This window comes from Gadus chalcogrammus, chromosome 13, assembly GCF_026213295.1.
Source record: "Gadus chalcogrammus isolate NIFS_2021 chromosome 13, NIFS_Gcha_1.0, whole genome shotgun sequence".
NCBI lineage: Eukaryota > Metazoa > Chordata > Actinopteri > Gadiformes > Gadidae > Gadus > Gadus chalcogrammus.
In genome coordinates, this window is record NC_079424.1 from 17,280,851 (window position 1) to 17,301,151 (window position 20,301).

At 43.2% G+C, this 20,301-nt stretch overlaps 4 protein-coding genes across 7 annotated transcripts; 3 read left to right on the top strand and 1 right to left on the bottom strand.

Annotated features, from left to right (window-relative positions):
• Positions 1–1,365: 1,365 nt before the first annotated feature.
• Positions 1,366–9,315, bottom strand: LOC130402400 (vascular cell adhesion protein 1-like). The gene is made up of 4 exons (XM_056606544.1): positions 9,261–9,315; positions 5,283–5,612; positions 4,529–4,783; positions 1,366–1,648 (listed from the first exon to the last, which is right to left on the bottom strand). The coding sequence occupies exons 1-4, from the start codon at positions 9,313–9,315 to the stop codon at positions 1,629–1,631; spliced, it is 660 nt and encodes a 219-aa protein (XP_056462519.1). The 3' UTR covers positions 1,366–1,628.
• On the top strand, positions 9,204–15,684 carry LOC130402423 (N-acetyltransferase family 8 member 7-like). 3 transcript variants are annotated; one of them, XM_056606577.1, is made up of 3 exons: positions 9,204–9,647; positions 14,373–14,500; positions 15,014–15,684. In XM_056606577.1, exon 3 carries the CDS (start codon positions 15,016–15,018, stop codon positions 15,679–15,681), a length of 666 nt encoding a protein of 221 aa, XP_056462552.1. In that variant the 5' UTR covers positions 9,204–9,647; positions 14,373–14,500; positions 15,014–15,015; the 3' UTR covers positions 15,682–15,684. The 3 variants fall into 3 exon arrangements, with proteins under 3 accessions (XP_056462552.1, XP_056462550.1, XP_056462551.1); XM_056606575.1 differs by lacking the exon at positions 9,204–9,647 and having other exon boundaries at positions 13,865–14,500; XM_056606576.1 differs by lacking the exon at positions 9,204–9,647 and having other exon boundaries at positions 13,865–15,684.
• Positions 10,995–13,743, top strand: LOC130402421 (N-acetyltransferase family 8 member 7-like). 2 transcript variants are annotated; one of them, XM_056606573.1, is made up of 2 exons: positions 10,995–11,274; positions 11,736–13,743. In XM_056606573.1, the coding sequence occupies exon 2, from the start codon at positions 11,738–11,740 to the stop codon at positions 12,401–12,403; it is 666 nt and encodes a 221-aa protein (XP_056462548.1). In that variant the 5' UTR covers positions 10,995–11,274; positions 11,736–11,737; the 3' UTR covers positions 12,404–13,743. The 2 variants fall into 2 exon arrangements, with proteins under 2 accessions (XP_056462548.1, XP_056462549.1); XM_056606574.1 differs by having other exon boundaries at positions 10,995–12,658.
• A 1,497-nt stretch (positions 15,685–17,181) lies between the features above and the next one.
• On the top strand, positions 17,182–19,713 carry LOC130402401 (N-acetyltransferase family 8 member 3-like). The gene is made up of 3 exons (XM_056606545.1): positions 17,182–17,269; positions 17,758–18,047; positions 18,800–19,713. Exons 2-3 carry the CDS (start codon positions 17,760–17,762, stop codon positions 19,154–19,156), a joined length of 645 nt encoding a protein of 214 aa, XP_056462520.1. The 5' UTR covers positions 17,182–17,269; positions 17,758–17,759; the 3' UTR covers positions 19,157–19,713.
• The last annotated feature ends 588 nt before the right edge of the window (positions 19,714–20,301 follow it).

Here is a 20,301-nt window from a genome sequence, read left to right on the forward strand (position 1 = left end):
ACACACTGAAGATAAATTAAATAATTTAAAAATTTCTAAAATTATCCCTCTCTGGCGAAAAGAATGTTGCAGTAGGCAAACAAATTATTATTATTATTATTTATTTTTTATTCTGATTATTAATTTATCTGCATCGAGACGGTATCGTTCTAGAGTGAATCGCGATGCATCGAAGAATTTATTATTTTTCCCATACCCTATTAATTACAATAACCAACCCCTATGGATAGTCATGGATACCAGACCACAAAGGACGACAGCAATGAGTATGATATACCAACTCAGATGGGAGGATCAACAGTACATTCTTCATTTCATTCCATGAATGGCAGTTGGCAGCTATTGGGCCACAACCAAAAGCTCATTGCCTCTTAGGAAATACTTCCAAGGTTGGAATCAGTACCGTCCCATCATGGTATTTTGGAGTAGACAAACCCACCAGCGACCAAGCAGATGACCAACAACAGCACTGACACGACTACGGTGATATGCAACCATCCAACTAAAGAAAGACAGAGAGAAAGACAGACAGACAAATGGTCAGAAAGGAGAATCATGAAAAAGAACTATCAAAGGTTCATAATTCTCTGAGCCGACTTATGAACTTTAAGTTCAGAGGAGTCTGAATGCGGTCAGTTCTAAAAGGGTTCTATTGCTAAAGAGGTGGTTAACGGAAGAGGTTGTATTCAGAAAGTCTCGAGACTTCCTCGAGACTTCCTGAATACATACAGTATAAACAAAAAAACCTTAAGCAGGCCTACATACCTCATTCAGTTTTTGTATGCAACTTAGAGATACGGATGCGGACAACGTTACCAGTAAGGGTAATTTCAGTTGAGATATTTAGAAGCGGTCAGTGCGGTATTGGTTGTTCTGACGAGCCCACTGAATCCCCGAAAAACAAGGAAATAGCCTAGGCTAGAAATTAATTCCTATTAAGTAGTAATGGACAGTGCAGTTAGCAGAATGCACGCATGATGACAAGTTTGTGCAGACCACGATAATGACGTTGTAGCCTGCACGTTCAAGAGAGAGAGAGAGAGAGAGAGAGAGAGAAAGAGAGATAAAGAGAGAGAGAGAGAGAGAGAGAGAGAGAGAGTGAGAGAGAGAGAGAGAGAGTGAGAGAGAGAGAGAGAGAGAGAGAGAGAGAGAGAGAGAGAGAGAGAGAGAGAGAGAGAGAGAGAGAGAGAATAAAAATACGTAAATTGCATTACATCAAGGAGGCAATTAAAAGCACCCTGCAAACTATTATCCAATTAGCATATGAGGGGTATGCATGCAATGATTGCAATAGGCTATATGAAAAACCTGTTTAATATTTACAGAAGAACTACAATGTGCAACTGGTCAACCCACTTCCCAAAAATGTGTTACAAATGATATATATATATATATTCTCCACAGGAGAAATGAAGATCAAAGTCCAGCTGCAGCTGCAGCATCAAATCACACAGCTCTTCCTCTTCTCCCCCTCCTAGCCCTTCCTCTGCCAGCTCTTCCTCTTCCAGCTGCACCTCCTCTCACAGCTCTTCCTCTTCCTGCTGCACCTCCTCTCACAGCTCTTCCTCTCCCTGCTCTTCCTCTTCCAACTCTCCCTCTTGGTGCACCCACTGCCTCTCCTCTCCCTCCTACTGCTGGTACCAGTTCACTGTTGGAGAAGAAATTGAGGATGGAAAGGAGGGTTTTAAAAAGGCAAAGAAAGGTCCTCAAAGCGAAAGAGCGGCTAATAAAAATGAAGACTGAATATTACAGTCTTTAGATAGAAAAATTAAAAAATCTAAAGAAAATGAATGTTATGAACTACACAAATGTGTGTTGACTGATTTGTGCCAAGGTGTTTACCTAAAATGTGTATTCACAAAGTGATCCCTAAATGCCAGTCCACTCGGTTCCACATGGCCAAATTCATCGTCATGTTGATCGCCATCGCCATCATCATCATCATCATCATCATCGTGGTCATCGTATAAAAGGCGTCAAAGAGCCAATACGATGTGTTTTACGCATAGGACTAAGCGTAATCTGCGTAATCACTTACATGTTATACTTTAACTGTGCTGCCGGTTGTGGATTGAGGTAGGGTGTCAAGAGCCACGTCTTGCAGGGATAGCCTCTGTCACCCAGCAAGTGACACCAAACTGGTACATGGTGCCTCTCAAAAAGCTGCCTCAGACCGCTTTCCATTAAAGGTCCCATGACATGAAAATCTCACTTTATGAGGTTTTCTAACATAAATATGAGTTCCCCTAGCCTGCCTATGGTCCCCCAGTGGCTAAAACTTGCGTTTGGTGTAAAACGAGCACTAGCTGTTCTGCTCGCCTTTGAAAAAACGGAGGCTCAAGTGCGCTGATTTGGAATGTCTGTGTTTAGGACGTCATCAAGCATCTAAGCTCCTCCCCTTACTCTGCCTGGCCCGCCCAGAGACGTTGGCCCGCCAATGAGACTCGAGCGCCACATGTGTGTGTGAATACACACACTGTAACGCAAGTGTTTCTTGTTGGTTCTTTGACGTGTCTTGTATTTTCACAACAAGACTGGTATCTGAGCCATGGTTAAGAAGGAATTGGGGGAAAGGAACTTTGGCTTTGACTCGCTGAAGTACATGAACTGCGACATGCCGCCGGTTGCAGAAAGGCACCATCGCCCGGCAGCCGGCAGCCGGCAGTTCAGTCGACTTCAGATTGATGTAAAAGTGGAAGAACCAGAGACGTTGCAGAACCCGACAAAGTCGTTTGTGATTCATAATATCGTCTGGAGGCGCACACAGCTTTTGGCCGTGATAATATGTATTATATGATATAGATATCTATGTATTATATGATATTATTTAGATATAGAGCTCCAGGACTGTAACGCAAGTGTTGTACACTTCCTTGTTATTTGGATAACCGTTCGGGTTTTGGTGTTATGGCGCATAACACATCGGACTCTCGTCTCTGGTATTTCTACAACAAGACTCGTATTGGGGGTTATCTCAGCCAAGGTTGAGAATGAATTGGGGGGAAGGAACTTTGGCTTTGACTCCCTCAAGAACATGAACCACGACATGGAGGAGAAAGGGATTGTTGGCGGCGAATGTCTCCCGTATGAGCCCCGCTGAGGGACCACCGCCGGAGGCGGAGGTGCCCGGCAACGTTGCCAAGCGCTGCCCGGCAACGATCCCTTTCTCCTCCTTGTCGCGGTTCAGTCTACTTCACATTGATGTGGACGTTGAAGAACCAGGAACGTCGGAGAACCCAACGCGGTCGTTTGAGATTCATAATATCGGCTCACACAGCTTTTGGCTGTGTTAATATATATTATATGATATAGATATCTATGTAGGCTATATGATAATATTTAGATATAGAGCTTCAGGACTCCCGTGTGTTCTAGAATATTTACAGAACACGGCTAAAGGCTGTGTGCGCCTCGCCATTGCGATACATCCACTGTAAACAGAGCGCATGGTACCGTGGCTGCAAGCTGCTCAGGGCCACACCCCCACCCTACTCCTTGACCCGCCTCGCTCCTCCTCATTTGCATTATAGCTACAGACACCAAAAAAGCGCATTTGGGGGAAGCTCAACGTGCGACTGGCTCGGAGTGGCTGTAACTCTGCACCACGGCTGAATTTCGGGAACGTCTTTGAATACTTTGTTAGTTGCCCACTAATACCTATATTAAAGAATACATCAAATAGCATGTCATGGGACCTTTAAAATGCGCGAATCATGGGTAGGGTAGCTCCAGGCCACTTTGCAACAACATCCAGTATGTTAAAATTTGCATCAAAAACAACCTGCGTGTTCATGGAATGCACTTTCTTCCTATTGACGAACACGTCCTCGTCAATTGATGGCGCGATTATTTTTATGTGCGTCCCGTCAATAACACCGACCACACCGGGCATACCTGCAATTGCCATGAAGTTGGCTTTGATCCTGTGTAATTGTTGAATGTCCAAAGGAAACCGGATAAACTGTTGGATTATATGTGGTCTAGAGAGTGCGTTGATAGTTTGGTTTATGGCACGGCAGACTGATGGTTGCGATATTCCTAAATCGTCGGCATTGCAAAGTTGCATTTTCCCTGTTGCTAAATAACGTAGTGTTGCCAAACATTTTATTTCGGGACTAATCGGATTGTTCCTGTTAGTCGGGAATGTTATTACAACCCGCACTAACTCAACAACAAGTTTAATACCCTCACGATTTAGCCTATATCTCTTCATTAACTCACAGTCTTCCATTGTCTCCAAAACATTTCGTCTCGCAGCCATTTTACGATCCTTTGTGAATAGGTCTTACCGAGTTAGGAGTCCCTTCGAGGACTTTTAAGCTCTCCTAGACTTAGGTGCTACTTTTAGGCCTAAAATACTTTCTGAATTGCTCTTAGTGAAAAAAGTTAGTAGTCCTAAATTTAAGAGTGACACGTCCATTATTTTTAGGAGTTACTCCTAAATTCGCCAGTTAGGACCTACTTTTAGCCCTAAGATCCTTTGTGAATACGGCCCCAGAAGCAGATAGGTTAAACACATTGAACACACCACGGACATCCACGTTGAACGTCACAGTTGTGCTTCCCTGGCTGTTGCGGGCTGCACAAACGTACAGGCCCTCGTGTTTAAAACCAGCCGACTGCACGGAGAAATCACTGCCGTTGCCGACTGTGGTGTTGTCAGGACCGGTCCAACTGTAGGCTGGACTGGGGTTGGAATGGGCTGTGCAGTTCAACTGGAAAGGTTCCCCTACTGCGATGGAAATAGGATCTGGCGAAGACCCGTGACCCGTCTTAGGTTTGACTGATGAGAAAACGGGGGGGAAGTTAAAAAAAAGCTCAACATTTGAAGATAAACACACTGATTCTTCTCAGGCATGTCATGTGCTTATATTCAAATGGCAGAAGTCATGAAGTTATAGTTTTGACACGGACCACCGGGCCACTCTACATTTACATTTACATTTAGGGCATTTAGCAGACGCTTTTATCCAAAGCGACTTACAATAAGTACATTTGTCATAAGAAGTGCATCAATATATCGCTGTCGGTACAGAAAGGATGTTCATAGAACCAAGTGCAAGTACCACAATCGCTAGGTCAATCAATTCCCCGTGTTACAGCCATGATAGCAGCTACTGCAGTTGCTACACAATTAAGTACTACAATCCAATACAATGCAATACAATCCAATCCAATACAATCCAATACAGTGTACAATGGTGGCCAGAAGGGGGAGGGTGGCTATGCAGAGTCGAGGTGGACTCTGAACAGGTGAACTCTAATATTTGAAGTAAACTCACAGTACACAGTTGTTGTTAGGCGTTCTGACATCGTTACAGGAGGTGGACCTTGTTGTCCCAGGTTCAGCTTGGCTTCACACCAGTACTGGACCCCATCATCCCCTCTGCTGGAGTTGAAGCTGAAGCTGGTGAACGTCTCTGTCACCGTTGTATTCCCAGAGGTCCTGTTGGGCTCTACCGAGTCCAGGATGGTGTCTCCTTTGTAGAAGGTCACGGCGAGGTTCTGGATAGGAGCAACGTTCTGGACACGGCACTGGAGGTTGTACTGATGTCCTTCAAGCAGTGGGCCAGTGTGTTTTACAAAGCTGATGGATACGTTGTCAGGAGGTTCTGCAAACACAAACACTAAAGTGAGCTCCAGCACGCTGCACTTCACCTACTGGTGTTATGAGCCAACTGGTTTCCGAGCTGTCTGGAAAATTCCACAAACTTACAACCCATATTTTGTATGTTTCATCTCATCGTTTCATCTCAGAGTATCGCATTATAGTAACGTACAACCCTAGTGATGATCTAAATGCATGTCACATAACTGACCTAAAAATAATGCACCGACTTGGATTCGATCACGCCCTCTGATACACAACTATATTTATAAGGTAGATAAGGTAGTTGGGGAACCGTTGGATTACCAAAACCACTGTGGTATACTGAACGAAACCGGTATCCGGTATAGGGCCCACAGATCAGAGTCTTTGTATAGTTAGGTAGTCAGTTTAGTTCAGGTCAGTGGCGAAGCTAGACCTTTTTTGGGTGGGCTCAAGCCCACCCAAAACTTGCCTTAGCCCACCCTATCATTTCGTCCTCAAATCTAATATTCTACCTTTTTTTTTACACAAGCAATGAGTGAATAGATGCTGTAATTAACAGGCACAAATGGGCTAGTCTGCTGGTCTCCGCCAGGGCTGCGCCTTGTCACCAATCCTGTTTGTGATATACATGGACAAGATATCGAGGCGTAGTCGTGGTGGGGAGGGGTTGCAGTTCGGTGGTCTGAGGATCTCGTCACTGCTTTTTGCAGATGATGTGGTCCTCATTGGATCATCGGCCTGTGACCTTCAGCACTCACTGGATCGGCTGGCGGCCGAGTGTGAAGCGGCTCGGATGAGGATCAGCACCGCTAAATCTGAGGCCATGACTCTTAGCAGGAAACCGGTGGATTGCTTACTCCGGGTAGAAAATGAGTCCTTAGCCCAAGTGAAGGAGTTCAAGTACCTCGGGGTCTTGTTCGCGAGTGAGGGTAAAATGGAGCGTGGGATTGGCCGGAGAATCGGAGCAGCGGGGGCGGTATTGCGTTCGCTTTACCGCACCGTTGTAACGAAAAGAAGAGCTGAGCCGCAAGGCATGGCTCTCGATCTACCGGTCGATCTTCGTACCTATCCTCACCTATGGTCATGAGGGCTGGGTGATGACCGAAAGGACGAGATCGTGGGTACAAGCGGCCGAGATGAGTTTTCTCAGAAGGGTGGCTGGCGTCTCCCTTAGGGATAGGGTGAGAAGCTCAGCCATCCATGAGGAACTCGGATTAGAGCCGCTGCTCCTTTACTTAGAAAGGAGTCAGCTGAGGTGGTTCGGGCATCTGGTAAGGATGCCCACTGGGCGCCTTCCTTGGGAGGTGTTTCAGGCACGTCCAGTGGGGAGGAGACCTCGGGGAAGACCCAGGACTAGGTGGAGAGATTATATCTCAACACTGGCATGGGAACGCCTCGGGATCCCCCCGTCAGAGCTGGTCAATGTGGCCCGGGAAAGGGAAGTCTGGGGCCCCCTGCTTGAGCTGCTCCCCCCGCGACCCGACCCCGGATAAGCGGATGACGATGAGGATGAGGACAAATATAAAGCGATCATCCGTTGCCAGGCAGATTTGGAGTGGATTATGTATGGATGACGCGCCCGGTACAAATTTGGCAGCCAATACAAATTGGCATGACAGCACCATTATTCGCATTTTGAAGAAATGTAAAAGTTTAGAACTAATGTCATGCAATAGAGCGTAGAGCAGTGTGGTTCCAGAAGTAGAAATCCCATTCATTTTCCCCATAGAGATTTTGATTAAAAGCCATAGATTCAAGATTCAAGATAATTTATTGTCATTTCAGCCATATACACAGTATACAGTGAAATGAAATAGCGTTTCCCAAGAACATAAGGTGCAACATAGAGCGACAATAATAACAAAAAATCAACAACAACAACAACAACAACATGCTACATATAACTGCAAACCAGTAAAGTGACTGTGGAATTTGTAGTGCGGGAATATAAATATAAATATGACTGTGTCTGAGTAGTGCGGGAATATAAATATGAATATAATAAATATGAATATAAAGCAATAGTGCAATAGTGCATAAACCACGGGTAACAGAGATGATCAGGGCCCCGTTTCCCGATAACGATGGATCCACGCTCGTACGATCATTCTCACGATGGATCTTGCGATCCATCGTCAATTTCTTTGGAGCGTTTCCCGAAACTCCTCTTAACGTGAACGCGCATTCGCTGCACTCACGACGTCGTAGGATTGTAACTGTCTACTGACACGGTGCTGAAATGGGCTCCGTAGGAGGGGGAGACGCAGGAATGTCGCAGGAAAATTGTGTTAAAAAGGGTTAAAATATATCCCCATCAAGGACAACAGCAGAGTAGCCTACGAAAAAAATAGAGTGCAATTATATGAATGCTAAAGACATTAAAACACAATTGATTAGGCTTAAACCGACATATATCAGTCCTAATCCTGAATACACTGTGCGTTTCACGGCATTTCCCCCCCTGAAATAATTCCATATGACCAAAAATTAAAAATAGCTTGTGTGACAACTAGCCTACATTTATCTTAATGGGCTGATTTCTGAAACATGCTTTGCGCAGCAAAAAGAGCCGACTTAATCTGATTCCGCATAAGGGTTTCCTTGATTGATAATTTGATTGGCTATAAAAGCCCCTCCGGAAATAGGGTAAGGTATGTATTGATGAGGAATACAACGAAGCCCACCGTCTGGCCCGGTGCATCGTTGAGCGCACGATCGGGAGGTGGAAGTTGCGCTTTAGATGCCTTCACAGGTCAGGCGGAGGGCTCCAGTTTTCGCCGGCCAAGTCATGCGCCGTGATATGTGTGACGGCTATGTTGCACAACATTGCAGCTAAGGCTGGGGTGGCAATGCTTGAACCGGAGGACGCTGAGGACGATGACGACGAGGAAGATCGGTGTGAGGACGGCCTCCCTCATAACTACGCGGCTGGTTTTCATGCGCGTCGAAGAGTGATTGAGACTTTTTTTTAACCCCCTCCACCCTCCCACATGTCACTAAACATTCCCGTCAACGTGACCAATCCCCACCACATCCCAGCCTTTTGCCTGCTCCTTTGCTTGTTTTTTATAATTTATTTTATTTCTTTATTTTTTATTTTTTTTAATTGTTTTAATTTATTTATTTTTTTACATTATTTTATGCTACGTTTTACGAGTAGCCTATGTCAGTCTGCACAAATCCCCCCACTTTCTCTCACACATTTTGAGTGCCCTGCCTGCGCAAACATTTTCTGGACTGTCCCGTTTTATTTTGGCCATTTGAACGTCTTTATTAATAAATTAATTAATAATCTTTATTAATTACCAAACTAAGAACATAAAGGCGCAATGCGTTTTAATAAAACGCATCCAATAGACGGAATGTCCGATGGTGTCGCCACTGAGGCTATAGCTGACGATGCTCTTAGCGTCCTACGAGTACCTACGAGCACCCCTGGAGTACTCGTTAGCTACGAGCGTTTTCAAGACGTTCGTTCCCCACGATGCTTTCGGGAAACGCGGTGAAAACTCTACGATGCCCTTTCGACGCACTTCACGATCCACTTAGGCTAACGACGCTTTCGGGAAACGGGGCCCAGATCTGTCCCTTAGAGTTGAGGAGTCGGATGGCCTGGGGGAAGAAGCTGTACTGTAGTCTGGTTGTGGCGGACCGGATGCTCCGGTACCTTCTGCCAGACGGAAGGGGGGAGAAGAATTTGTGTGAGGGGTGGGAGGGGTCATCCACAATGCTGGTTGCCTTGCGGATGCAGCGAGTGGTGTAAATGTCTGAGATGGAGGGGAGAGAGACGCCGATGATCTTCTCAGCTGTCCTCACTACTCGCTGCAGGTTCTTGCGGACAAGTTTGGTGCAGTTTCCGAACCAGGCAGTGATGCAGCTACCCAGGATGCTCTCTATATAGTGTCGTAACCATCCAAGTTATACTAACCACGAGCCGTTTATTGTGAAACAATGGAATATGCTCCTGTAGAAGCCACAAGGTAAAGAAGGGAGCTTTTAGTTGTTTGAAAAACGCGATGTTGTTGTTTGAAACCACAACACTCCATCATCCTAAGTAAGTAATCATACATCATACTAAGTGTAACATGACGTCTTTGATTGGTCGAGCTCCCTGTTACCATGGAAACGTTTACCCGAATGTCAAGTCTAACCCTAACCCTTTCATAAATGTTGTATTATTGTAAATATTGTTTAATAGTGTATTGTATTACATTCCTATTACATATTATTATTACGTCCCTGCTGCTTGCAGTAAAACTAAAAAAAGATGTACATTTGCAAAAGGCATGTGACACACCAAACATGTTTAAAGGCTAAGGCTACAGGGGCCGGTTGCACCAACTGGGCGTAAGCCTGGTCGTAACTACGCCTGGTCGTAACTTGGCGTTCTAAGTCCAACCTAACCGTTACGCCGGTTGCACCAACTGGGCTTAGCGTTCTTTTCACTAAGACCAGGCGTAAATCCTACGCCTGGTCAGGGGCAGGCGTAGAGTTGAAATTCCAGGCTGTTTCTATAGCAATTGCAGCCAATCCAATGCAGCTTTACCACCATCCTTGCACCGCTTCGCTAAACTGCATTTCAAAGCACAGCCGGAGATATGATCAGTGTTCACAGATCGACTGCCTGTCGGGAAGATATCGCTGGCCGATTAGTCCGTTCTCAACTTATAATCAGTTGTGAATGTTGTTTTAACTATGTTTATATGTTTTATAAAGGCCGACACATTAAACAAATCTCTCCTACAGAACCATTCCCGTCTAAATGCCTGCTCGTCGTAAACCAGACATTACAAATACATATTTTAATTATATTCGTTTGCAGTGTTTTATTGCTAGGCATTAACACAATTGATGAATGACAATGAGTGAACGAATGAATTATTTATTTCGGTGTCCAACAGCATGTCAAGTAAAATAGTAAACAGCTGTTGTCAAGAGGTATCCTAGCAACGCGGTGATATGCGCATACCATGGAACATTCACATGGCCGCGCATGGCTAAGACCGGGCGTAGTTAAGACCAGGCGTAAGTCCCGTTGGTGCAACCGGCGTTAGTTCCATTCTAACGCCAGGTCGTAACTAAGACCTACTTAGCAGTTACGACCAGTCTTAGTTACGCCCAGTTGGTGCAACCGGCCCCAGATCATGAACAGATGAGATCATTAGTAAAAACATCATGTCTCTTTAAAGACAACTCCTGTTAATCACCCATAAAGCAATTAGGCCCTATATGAGTGTAAATATATGTTTTCTTTACAAAGTATTATGAACATTTGACAAATTATTATTAAATAATAGTGTAAGAAAATCGTGTTTCAACCAAAAACATTCACTCAAAGTGGCAAATGGGAGTGGCTTATTTGGCGGGGGGTAGGGGGGTATAAGCGGGTATAAGCCATGAATTCATTCTCGACAAAAACTGAGTATACGTCGTTGTTATTCATTAATAGGTCTACGTTTACTGTACGCCCCGATGTTTGGATACAGGCTATTTTGTTCTGCACTTTGAACAACGGCCACCGAAGTTAGTAGGCCTGCGCTAGAATAGATCATGTGACCGCTCCGTGATTCTCAGGGCTGTTGGTTTATATTTGTAAAAGGGTTTTGCATTCGGCAGAAAACCACTTCGTTATCCCATGAAGTTCACTTCTTGCGCATAGTGGAATTTCAGACTAGTTAAAAGTGAGTAATGCCTTTTGTTTTAATTTGCAGGGAAATAATGCTATTTGTTCGAATGATCATTGGCCTGCATACATTTTGTTCCGGGTCACGCAACAAAAGTAGAGCTTGTATTTGTATCAATTGTAGGCCTGTCTAGTACCAATATGTCCATGCCTAGTAGGCCTACGCGTACGACTAGCATTGAGCCACTGCTAGGATGTTAATCTGAATTCCTTAAATGCAAATTCACGACAGAAACTCAAACCCAATCAATGTTTTGTTACACGAATGTATTCTAACCTATTTTGTTTATGTATTTAATTGAAGCATTATTCTATGCGTCATTCATACATTGAATCGGACTTATGTAACACACATAAAAGATAACCAAAGAGCCTAATTGGGCATTGAAATATTTAAAGGGGTCCATACCATAATTTCTCACAAATCGGATTTATTTTTAATTTCCTTCCCAAACGTAGACATGCAGTTGCGAATTCGTAGGTACCAGGACCCTGACAAGGAGACGGTCAGGTCCCTGTTTTCCCAAGGCATACAGGAACACATCGGGCCAAGTTTTAAGAATGCTATGAGCAGCCCGCTCTACCTGTGCTTCTCCCTGGGTCTGGGCGTCACTGGCTACCTCCTGGCATCTGGTTTAGGAGCCCTTGTGCTTGTGTCTGGCTGGGCGGGCCTAGTCTACTACTGCTGCCACAAGTTGTATGCTGACTATGTCAGGGGCAGGCTGCAGGCGGACATGCAGGACATACAGGCGAGCTACATGGCCCAGCCAGACGACTGCTTCTGGGTGGCAGAGACTGTTGCCACAGGGAAGGTGGTGGGTATGGTGGCTGTGGTGGCCAAGAAGAACGGTGCAGAGAGGTACGGCGAATTGTTCAGAATGATTATATCGTCTGCGACACGCCGGACGGGCCTTGGATCCAGAATGACTCAGGCAGTCCTGGACTTCTGCAAGCAGCGTGGGATGTCCAAGGTTATTTTGGAGACCTCCTCCACTCAAACGGCTGCCATTGCCCTGTACCAGAAATTGGGGTTTAAACATGTCCGCTCATATACTAAAACACATGTCGCTAATTGGATGATGAAGATGACTAGAGTTACTATTGTAGTCATGGAAAAATCTATATAGAACTGGGAAATATAAAACGCTGATCGTGTTAAATATCACTCCATATAATTTTAGACTATCATTTTATAAATTTTAATATATGGTCCCTTCTCATAAACATAACACTTGTGTATGCATTAAGTGTAATATGTTTAAGTGTAATATGTTTGTATTGTCAAGTGTCAAGCGTTTATGAGCACTTCCGATGACAATATAAAAATAGTATTTTTGTAAATGAACACTCCCACAAAGCTAAATGTAATCGTCTAACATAAAGTTATAATATAATAATATATTATGTTACAAAGCTTATTTGATTACATTGTATGTTATTTGCTCATTTATGAGTTACATTTTGTTATAATAAAGAATATACTTATATTTACTGATATACTGATTGTTTGTGATGAATTAAACACACAACGGGAGAGAGAGGAAGTAAGAGGAAGGTAGCTGGGGTCAGCTGTGTAGCCGTGTCGTTGCTTCTTGTCTCTGGGGTCCATTTGATTGGTATCACCCTCCTTCACCCATCATGTGAACATAGGATTACACTTTTCATGGTTGTGGTATATTCTACAACGGAAGATGTTGAATTAATCTGAAAAGCACTCCCATAAGGAGTGCTGACCTAAGATTATTTAAACCGGTGTGAATGATTTTCAGAGTGCCTTAATCAACAAACATAAAACATTGCATTTTCATTTCTATAACTTATCAAATGAGAACAATATGTTCTTTTGATTGTAACACGTAGGACTACTAGTGCAATGGATGGCCTAAATTCAACAAGTGAACGCAACATAATCCGATGACCAGTGCCCTCGGCACACCATTGCCCCCCGTCCATCTTCCGTCCAGCTGTGGGGCTTGTCAAGGCTTTTAGTCCAGTGTTTTCCTGGTTCCCAACTAAATGTCTCACACAAGGCCTTTAAAGTTAGAAGAGTCCGCTGTTGGGAGTAATATTACACTTACAAATTACTGTGGTCGAAATTAATGATTATATTATATGGTAAACTATGATTATTATTAGGCCTGTATATCTAATGGTAGAAAACATGTGAAGCGTCTTGGATTCTTATCCAGGGCTGGTCACGAGGCCTGGGAGTCTTGGGTCAGAGCCGGGGGTTGGGGCCCAACCCCCCAGGAGCAGGAAGCTACTGAGACCGTGCATGCTGACTCCACTTCCTGGGTCCTAGACTATCTCGTGACCATCTGTTTAGAAGAATTTGTGTTTGATTATGTGTGGACACCTAAAAAACAAGAAACTGCTGAGTACTGTGCTATTGTGTGTTTAAGAAGAGGCTGGAATCTGTTGACGAGCAGTGACTCTATAGATCTACTCAGGTTGTTATCGTTGCTGTTTTTTCTTCACGATAAAGTCTTTTGTCAATTCTTGCTCCGGACCCCTCGATTTATTTTACTCTCTCTCTCTTGAATTAGTCTAAGTGTTTTATATCTCGATTAATCTTCAACATTACTATAAAGGAACTATAAGTAATATCTTGACAGCATCTTAGAAACCAGTGTGGGAAAAGGCAGAGTGAACTAAGGGCCCTGTTCAGAGGGAACAGTCATTTTCTCCCAAACAAGGAAAACGGAAATAATGATTATCGGCCATCCTCAATCCCAACAGCACTATTCAACAACATCTTGTTTAAAATCCTTGGCTTATTGATGTTTTAAAGCACTGCTTGAAATTGAATAAAGAAAAGTTAATGTAGGCTGTAGTAAATAATCAGCCCATTACTTTTAATTTAGGGCTATCTCAAATGGCAGGACTCACGGGTCTACTCCTTTGTGCTAGTCTTTGTGCTAGTGTCGGTAAATCTCTCATTAGCCAAATGTTAGGCCCTCTGCGTATGTGAATATATATAGGGGAACGTTTCTCCTTCACTGAATCGAATTGGCTACTGCTTACGTTTTCTGCACTTTGAACCGAAGCATCTAGGGTTAGTTATTAACAAACTACTTGTGCATGCGATCATTACAGGATTCTCTACGACGTTGCTTTGTTGTGTGAAATTAAAGAACCCTTCCTCTTTGAAAGTCATTGAGTCGAGGCCAACTTCTTGCATCAGGTTGGATGAATCAGATCAGTGCACATAATCAGACTTAAGGGTAAGTGACACCTTTTTTACTTTGCAGTGAAATCAAGCCATTCGTTTGAATGATCATTTGCCTGCACACATTTTGTTAATGTTAGAGAAACTAAATAAGACCTTTGCACCATGGCGGTGCATGCCTTTCAGAGCCAATTGTGACGTATTAGAGCTACTACACATAGAATATTTATGCAACTGCTGACATGTTGATGTATTCTTTTGAAGAAAATTGGTGGTATTCACCCAAACAAATAACGCAAGTCTATAGGCTACTACCCACTAATAATTAAAGTATCCCATTCCATATTTTGTTGCATAAGAATAATGTGTACTAGCCAACTTTTTTATTATAATGTCGTTGATCGTTGTTATTAATCTATTGCCTTTGAATAATTTAAGACATCAAATAAAAGTTTACCACTGGATTTAGGACAGATAACCACCTAATAGGACATTGTAATATTGAAATGGTTCCATACTGTAATTTCTCAACCATCTGACTTCTTTGTCCTTTCCTTCCCTCTCGTAGACATGGAGTGGACCATTCGTAGGTACCAGGACCCTGACAAGGAGACAGTCCTATCCCTGTTTTCCCAAGGAATAGAGGAACACATCTGGCCATGTTTTACAAATGCTATGAGCAGTCCGCTCTACCTGTGCTTCTCCCTGGGTCTGGGCGTCACTGGCTACCTCCTGGCCTCTGGTTTAGGAGCCCTTGTGCTAGTTTCTGGCTGGGCGGGCCTAGTCTACTACTGCTGCCATACGTTTTTTGCTGACTTTGTCAGAGACAGCCTCAAGACGGACATGCAGGACATAGCGGCGAGCTTCATGGCCCAGCCAGACGACTGCTTCTGGGTGGCAGAGACCGTTGCCACCGGGAAGGTTGTGGGTATGGGGGCTGTGGTGGCCAAGAAGAACGGTGCAGAGAGGTACGGTGAATTGTTCAGAATGATCGTCTCGTCTGCGACACGCCGGACGGGCCTTGGATCCAGAATGGTCCAGACAGTCCTGGACTTCTGCAAGCAGCGTGGGATGTCCAAGGTTACCCTGGGGACCACGTCCACACAAACGGCTGCCATTGCCCTGTACCGGAAAAAGGGGTTCGAACAAGTCCGCTCAGATTCTAAGGCACGCATCGCTAATTGGATGATGAAGATAACAAGAGTTACTATTGTAGTCATGGAAAAATCTATATAGAACCGAGAAATATCCAACTCTGATCATGTTAAATATTGCTTTATGTCGTTACACATTAACATTTCATAAATCTGAATGTATGGTTCAGTCTCATGAACAAAACACTTGTGTATGCATATAGTGTCACAGGTTTGTATCGTCGTCAAGAGTGTAGTAAATTTGTTTATGAGTGGCACTTATGAAGACAGTATTAAAATAGTATTTTTGTAAATGAACACTCCCACAAAGCAAATTGTATTTGTCGTATAGATATTATGTGACAAAACGTATCTGATGACATTGTATTTTATTTGCTCAATCATGAGAGAGAGAGGAGACAAACGAGAGAGAGAGGAAACAATAGAGGAACAGAGAGTTATCGTGGGTCGATCTTGACGCTGGTTGGGGCAGGTTGTTGGGGAACCCTATCAATTGCATCATTGCTCTATGGTCTATTTGGGAGGAAACGGCACCCTGTCATCCTCCTTCACTCCTCATGTGAACATAGGATTACACTTTTCATGGTTGTGGTATATTCTACAACAGAAGATATTTGAATTCATCTGAAAAGCACTCTATAAGGAGTACTGACCTAAGATTATTTTAACCGGTTTGAATGGTTTTCAGAGTGCTTTTTTCAACAGACATAAAACATTGCATTTTCATTTCTATAACTTATCAAATGAGAACAATACGTTGTTTTGTTAATGTTTCCGTGAATATGCCTCGTCTTACGTGCACCTCTCCAAAATTGTAACACATAGGTCTACTAGTGCAATGGATGGCCTACGTTCAACTGTGAACACAACATAATCCGATGACCAGTGCCCTAAGGCACACCATTGACCCCGTCCATCTTCTCCAGGGACTGGTGGCCCTGTGTCTTTCCCAGGGGGCAGCTCAGCTTCAGGGAGAACGATTGGCCATCTCTTAGGCAAGGGGACTATGAAGGCCCAGCTGTGGGGCTTGTCAAGGCTTTTAGACCAGTGTTTTCCTGGTTCCCAACTAAACATCTGACACAAGGCCTTTAAAGTTAGAAGAGTCCGCTGTGTAATATGCAAAAGGAGTCGATCAGCAAACTGGGACTAACTCATTCAAGTGTTGTATTCCATAAAAACCCACACTTAAAAACTTTGACAAAATATGAGGTTGAGGAGGAAAAGGTTCAAAAGATAAAGACTTTATTATCACTTGCAGAGAAGTAATAACCAAACCTTGGCTTCAGTAAATAATCAGGCTTCTCTCAAATGGCAGGACTCACAGCGCTGCCCCTATGTGCTAGTCTCTTCAAATGACCACTCCTGTAAATCTCTCATTGGGCAATTGTTAGGCCCTCTGTGTATGTGTATAAAAATAGGGGGACGTTCCTCCTTCACTGATTCGATTTCCTGTTGAGGCTACTGCTTATGTTTTCTGCACTTTGAATGAAGCATCTACGGTTAGTAATTAACAAACTACTTGTTCTTGTGATCATGATGGGATTCTCTGGAACAGGGCTATATCGTGGGAAATTAAAAAATCCCTCCTCCTTGAAAGTCTTTGGGTTGAGGTTAACTTCTTGCACAGGTTGGATTAATAAGATCAGTGCAGATAATCAGACTATTTAAGGGTAAGTGCCGTCTTATTTACCTTGCAGTGAAATAATGTTGTTGCTGGTAGTGCAACAAAGGTAGACCTTTGCATCATGGGTTGAATTGCCGTTCAGAGCCAACGACGCATTAGACCTAGTACGCATAAAACTCGAATGTACATGCAACTGGTGTCATGACATTCTCATGTATTATTGTAAAGCAAATTTGAGGAATTTACGCAAACCAATAACCCACTCTATAGGCTACTACCCACTTAAAAGTCAATTGTCCCATTCCATATTTTTAGTTATAAAAGAATAATGTGTTTTTGCCTACTTTGTTATTGTAATGTCGTTGATCGTAATCCCGCGCATTTTATTATTGTATTCTTCATATGTTGCCTTTTACTGTAACACACAAAATAAAGATTACCACTGGGCAAAATTGGGCATTGTAGTATTGAAATGGTTCCATACGGTCATTACTCACACATCTGACTTCTTTGTCATTTCCTTCCGAATCGTAGACATGCAGTTGACAATTCGTAGGTACCAGGACCCTGACAAGGAGAAGGTCCTTTCTCTGTTCTCCCAAGGCATAGAGGAACACATCTGGCCTTGTTTTAAAAGGGCTATGAGCAGCCCGCTCTACCTGTGCTTCTCCCTGGGTCTGGGCATCGCTGGCTACCTCCTGGCCTCTGGTTTAGGAGCCCTTGTGCTAGTTTCTGGCTGGACGGGCCTAGTCTACTACTGCTGCCACAAGTTGTTTACTGGCTATTTAAGAGACGTGCTCGAGAAGGACATGCAGGACATACCGGCGAGCTACATAATAATAATAATAATAATACATTTAATTTAGAGGCGCCTTTCAAAACACCCAAGGTCACCTTACAGAGCATATAGTCATCATACATATTTAAAAAAAAAAAAAAAAAAGACATTGTGGAAAAAATAAATAAATAAATAAATAAATAAATAAACATAAGCAATAAGAAATAAATAAAACAAAAACAAGACAAAACAAAACAAAAAAAACAATCAAAACAGTGATCAGTTAGACGTTGTGTGCGAGTTTGAACAGGTGAGTTTTGAGTTGTGACTTGAAGGTTGTAATGGTGTCTGACTGTTTTATGTGTGGGGGGAGGGAGTTCCAGAGCCTGGGTGCTGAACAGCTGAATGACCGGGCACCCATTGAAGTGAGTCGTGATGTGGGGATACATAGTAGTCCAGCAGAGGTTGAGCGGAGGGAGCGGGAGGGAGTGTATTCTTGGAGGAGGTCGCAGAGATAACTGGGGGCTAGGTTGTGGAGAGCTTTGTAGGTGAGGAGTAGGGTTTTGTATTGGATGCGGTAGTGTACTGGGAGCCAGTGAAGTTGAATGAGGACAGGGGTGATGTGGTCAGATGATTTGGTGCGGGTGATGATCCGGGCGGCTGAGTTCTGAATGATCTGCAGTCTGTTGATGAGTTTGGTGGGGAGTCCGGTGAGGAGGGCGTTGCAGTAGTCTATGCGTGATGTGACAAATGAGTGAACTAGGATTTCAGTGCTGGATTGGGTCATGGATGGCCCAGCCAGACGACTGCTTCTGGGTGGCAGAAACTGTTGCCACCGGGAAGGTTGTGGGTATGGTGGCTGTGGTGGCCAAGAAGAACGGTGCAGAGAGGTACGGCGAATTGTTCAGAATGATCGTCTCCTCTGCCATACGCCGGGCGGGCCACGGATCCAGAATGGTCCAGACAGTCCTGGATTTCTGCAAGCAGCGTGGGATTTCAAAGGTTACCTTGGTGACCACTGCTCAAACACCTGGCGTGGCCCTGTACCAGAAAATGGGGTTTAAACTTGTCCGCTCTTATACTAAGACACATTTGCCTAATTGGATGATGAAGATAACTAGAGTTATTATTTTAGTCATGGAAAAATCGATATAGAACTGAGAAATAGCAATCAAATATAATCTTGTTAGACATTATCTAAAAAAAGAATTTTAAGTTTGAGTGTAATATTCAATCCAACAAACATTGAACTTGTTTGTTAATGTATGAAGGGATTATAGTGTTGTGGGTAGGCTAAAGGTGTTTCTTAAGATACATTTGATAAAAAAAAGTGAAACCCTTATCATAACCCTCCAGAAAGTTGCAAAGTACGGACATTTGACAACCTACAATTAAACAACAGAAATTACTGAAATGATTTCCAATGAGTGTTGAGAATGTTGGTTAAATGGTTGGTTTCTCCTGGCAAGCTGGTAGAATGATCTTTCCAGCATGCATCTGGGTGGGCACTCCCATCACAATTGATTTGCTATGTCATTAAGTCCAATGGCAGATTGTGACAAAGCTTATCTGATGACATTGTATTTTATTTGCTCAATCATGAGTTACAGATTGTCACAGATTTTAAAACAAAATGTAATGCTAATCATAATCAAATGATAATCATACTCACACATGTTGGTAATATATATAGGCCACATTTTCTTGTTTTATTCTTCTCACTCTAGGGACTGAAAAACACAGCTCACAGGAAAGAGAGTATATATCTTCAAATTGGATTAAACATTTTCCACAAAGTCATTAAAATATTGAAATGATTCATCATTTATTTCAAGGGAATGGATCTCCCAATTCACCAACATTCACTTTCCAAATTATGAAACAGAGAAGTACTCCATCCAGCCATACCAAAAGCTTCTGTGGAGGAGCCTAATGCATTTCCTGCAGAATATGCGGTGAGTGCTGATGCAAAGTGAGGTTGAAAATGTTTTCATGAAGCCACATAGTTTAAGACATGATGAGTGGCTTAAATCAAGTGAAAAGATTTGAACAGAGTTCAGAAGGCTAAATGGAGTAAACAATGTAAACATAGACACCATTTAAAAAAAAAAAAAAAAGTTTGAAACAAAGTGAGGAGTTAAACAAAGCTAAAGGGATAACCAGTTTGAATAAATTGGAGTTAAAATACAGAATAGCTGATATTTTAAAGCTGATGAAGTTTGAAATGATTGATTATTGAGTCCCCATCCATAATCGCCCGATTTATAACAATCATTTTCCAAATCGATTAATAATTTTAG

Bases quoted from the DNA above. Each gene is read 5' to 3' on its own strand.
- LOC130402421 (XM_056606573.1), top strand. From the start codon at position 11,738: ATGCAGTTGCGAATTCGTAGGTACCAGGACCCTGACAAGGAGACGGTC.
- LOC130402400 (XM_056606544.1), bottom strand. From the start codon at position 9,315: ATGACCCCTCCCACCCCTCACACAAATTCTTCTCCCCCCTTCCGTCTG. The intron at 4,784-5,282 runs GTGAGTTTACTT...TTTTCTCATCAG, and splicing joins CCTAACAACAACTGTGTACT to TCAAACCTAAGACGGGTCAC. The intron at 1,649-4,528 runs GTGTGTTCAATG...CTTCTCCAACAG, and splicing joins GTTCAACGTGGATGTCCGTG to TGAACTGGTACCAGCAGTAG.
- LOC130402423 (XM_056606577.1), top strand. From the start codon at position 15,016: ATGGAGTGGACCATTCGTAGGTACCAGGACCCTGACAAGGAGACAGTC.
- LOC130402401 (XM_056606545.1), top strand. From the start codon at position 17,760: ATGCAGTTGACAATTCGTAGGTACCAGGACCCTGACAAGGAGAAGGTC. The intron at 18,048-18,799 runs GCGAGCTACATA...TGGATGGCCCAG, and splicing joins AGGACATGCAGGACATACCG to CCAGACGACTGCTTCTGGGT.